We start from the raw sequence: 2,909 nt of genomic DNA on the forward strand, positions 1-2,909 counted from the left end.
TTTTATTTTTATTTATTTTTTTTATTTAGTTATTGATATTTACAACTTTATAAAAAATACAAGTAAATTTGATCATAATGACATAATGATATGATACAGCATGTAGAGAAACTACCCAGTAGAAGAACTCTAAAAACAGTTTACAATATAAGGTCACGAGGCCTTGACCTTGATCTTCTTTTCAGGCGCCTCGGAGGATTGCCAGGAATGGAAGAGGAAGCAAGGTTAGAAACTAGTGGATTTGGGTGGTTAGGGAGTTTATTATGGGAGGAATAATATCGGGTTCGGGCTAGATCGGTTACATAAGGAACATTTAGGTCTTTATGGATTACTGCCACGTTTGACTTTGATATGTATAAGCCTTGACAGTGAACTGTCGGAACATTTTAACCTTACCAAATGTAATGACCATTGGTGAGAAAACATTGTGCCAATATATTTGCCCAAAAACTTGTATCAGCCAATTCAGGATCTTTCGGATCTTATCAAATACATTTTAATAGTTATGCATTAGATATGCTAGTTCTCATTTTGTAATATATGGTGTTTGGTTTTGGACTGACATTAAAAATACAAATTTGTGACCTTGGCCGATAGAACACTGGAAGTTTATTTTATTATAAAAAATCCTAAATTTCACGCAAGTTATCATTTTGTCTTGTAGAAAGTATCAACTGCAAAGCAAACATAAAACGTTGAGCTCTGCACGTTTTATAAATAGAGCTGTGTGGTACATTAAAGCCAATAGAAGTGAAATTATTCACCTCCGAGCTGTGTATTTTCCTTTTTTTATGTAGATTTAATACTAATATAACTTATTTTATTTTTTGTAAATCTAATCTTTGTTATTTAACACTGTCATGTTATTAACTATCTTTTTTATTAACTATGATTAATTTAACTGATTCTTATGATTTAATTATTTAATTAGTTGAATATTAATCCTGTTGAAATACAGTTAGTATTAAGTATTTTTACTATCCCAGAATAGCATAAAATAATTTTTTTTATATTTTATAATAATGAAATAACCTTTACACGACTCTCTTTTGAACTCAAACATTTTTTGTTTCTGCCTGAATAGAGACGATTTAAAGAATTCGAATTTAAATGTAAGAAACCGTACCTGAAAAAGAGGAAGAAGACCCAATCCAGTACAAAGTATGGGCCATGTACTTAATTATTGGCTTAATTAAAACAAATCCTATATAATCGACTAATCATTATTTCCCAAGTATTGTTTACAAATGCAGACTTGATTTTGATTCTTTCCTGTTCAAATTCTCGATTTTTTTTCAGGCTTCTTGCGTTGTTAGTGCTCCATGTATTTTTCATTAAATAGTGATTAAAAAGTATTTTTAACAAGTTATGAGAAAAATCCATATAATTGAAATTGCTAAAATCATTTGCAAGGTTATAATGTTTTTATCAAACTTGGACTGAATAACTTCATGATTAATTATATTTAACATGTTTTTTATTTCACTTATTTAAATGTTTACCTACGATACATTTTAACGTTAAATTTTATTATTTGTTATATATTTAGTTACATTCTAAATTCTTTTTATAATAAATGGAATATTGATTTTGATAAATAAGTCAGTCATTCATCGGTCCATATTTACCTCCTTCGGAGACCCTAGGGTCCTGCTTCATAATAAAGTACAAACAAAATTACACTGACTTGCATAATAGTAACTTGTACTTAAGTACTTTTTAACTATCACTAATTGTCATCCCTATTATGAAAAAATAAGTACTAGTGATATTATCACTACTTGTACATCTATACTTGTATTTATGGACAAATACTATTATCTTTTATTACGAAACAGGGCCCAGGTGTCCGACAATATCACGTTTTCGATTTTTTCACATGAAGTGTACTGTAGTATATATGAGCTTATTACATTAGTATAAGTTAAAATTGGAGTTTTGGATAATTATATTATCTTCCACAATTTCGCAATCCCTCCCTGAATTGGATTCAAAAAGATATTAACTCTTGTTGCAAACGTGGTGATAAATATTAAAGAAAGATTACTTACACCGCCCACGTCAGGCTTCTTACAAATAGTACATAAAGAGCAGCACCAATCACACTAACCAAAGCTACACATATAAGTTCTTGTAACATTACAACTGTTGTCTCTTTATCGGATACCGCAAAGTAAACTATGTTATCTCTCTTTTGTCATTAGGGCTGATAATATACTCTTCTAAAATCATGTTCTTAAAATATAACCCAAGTATTCATTCTTTACATCGATGAGGTTATATACCTTTTTAAGAGATTTTTAGACTCAATAATGTAAAACTATTAATATTATACCCTTATTAACTCAATAATTTCAATTTCGAGTAATAATAGATTCATACAGTAATACATAAGTACAATTTGGTTAAATAATTAAGTAAGTTAATTAAAAAGTAATGCAGTTTTCATTTTAACGAAGGAAAATAATTAAAATATTAATAAAAAAATGTTTTCTTTTGAGGTTAATGACTTCTAATTTAATGACATTTGTATTAAAATTATCACCACATGGTACAACGTTTCGGGACCACTGTCCCATATTCATGCACCTTAAACCTCACAATTTCTTCTAGGAAATCGTGTCATAATTTGTGCATCTTCACTACTCCTTAGCTCAGCCATCACTCTATGTTTCTTTCTATATCAAAGAAACATAGAGTGATGGCTGAGCTAAGGAGTAGTGAAGATGCACAAATTATGACACGATTTCCTAGAAGAAATTATGAGGTTTAAGGTGCATGAATATGGGACAGTGGTCCCGAAACGTTGTACCATGTGGTAATAATTTTAATAAAAATGTCATTAAATTGGAAGTCATTAACCTCAAGAGAAAATTTTTTTTCATGAATTTACTCACCAAACTTCCTAT

The 2,909-nt window shown here is 29.4% G+C and overlaps 1 protein-coding gene across 2 annotated transcripts in view; it reads right to left on the minus strand.

Annotated features, from left to right (window-relative positions):
* LOC106688544 (uncharacterized) overlaps positions 1-2,177 on the minus strand; it is a 25,211-nt gene extending 23,034 nt beyond the window's left edge. The window contains exon 1 of one of the 2 annotated variants that reach the window (XM_014433049.2): positions 2,052-2,177. In XM_014433049.2, coding sequence (XP_014288535.1) covers positions 2,052-2,140 — 89 coding nt within the window. In that variant the 5' untranslated portion in view covers positions 2,141-2,177. Of the gene's footprint in view, positions 1-1,628; positions 1,675-2,051 lie in introns of those variants that run through there. The other variant, XM_067044981.1, reaches the window with a different exon arrangement.
* Positions 2,178-2,909: the final 732 nt, after the last annotated feature.

Source organism: Halyomorpha halys, unplaced genomic scaffold (genome assembly GCF_000696795.3).
Source record: "Halyomorpha halys isolate HHAL.00 unplaced genomic scaffold, Hhal_1.1 Scaffold1151.1, whole genome shotgun sequence".
NCBI lineage: Eukaryota > Metazoa > Arthropoda > Insecta > Hemiptera > Pentatomidae > Halyomorpha > Halyomorpha halys.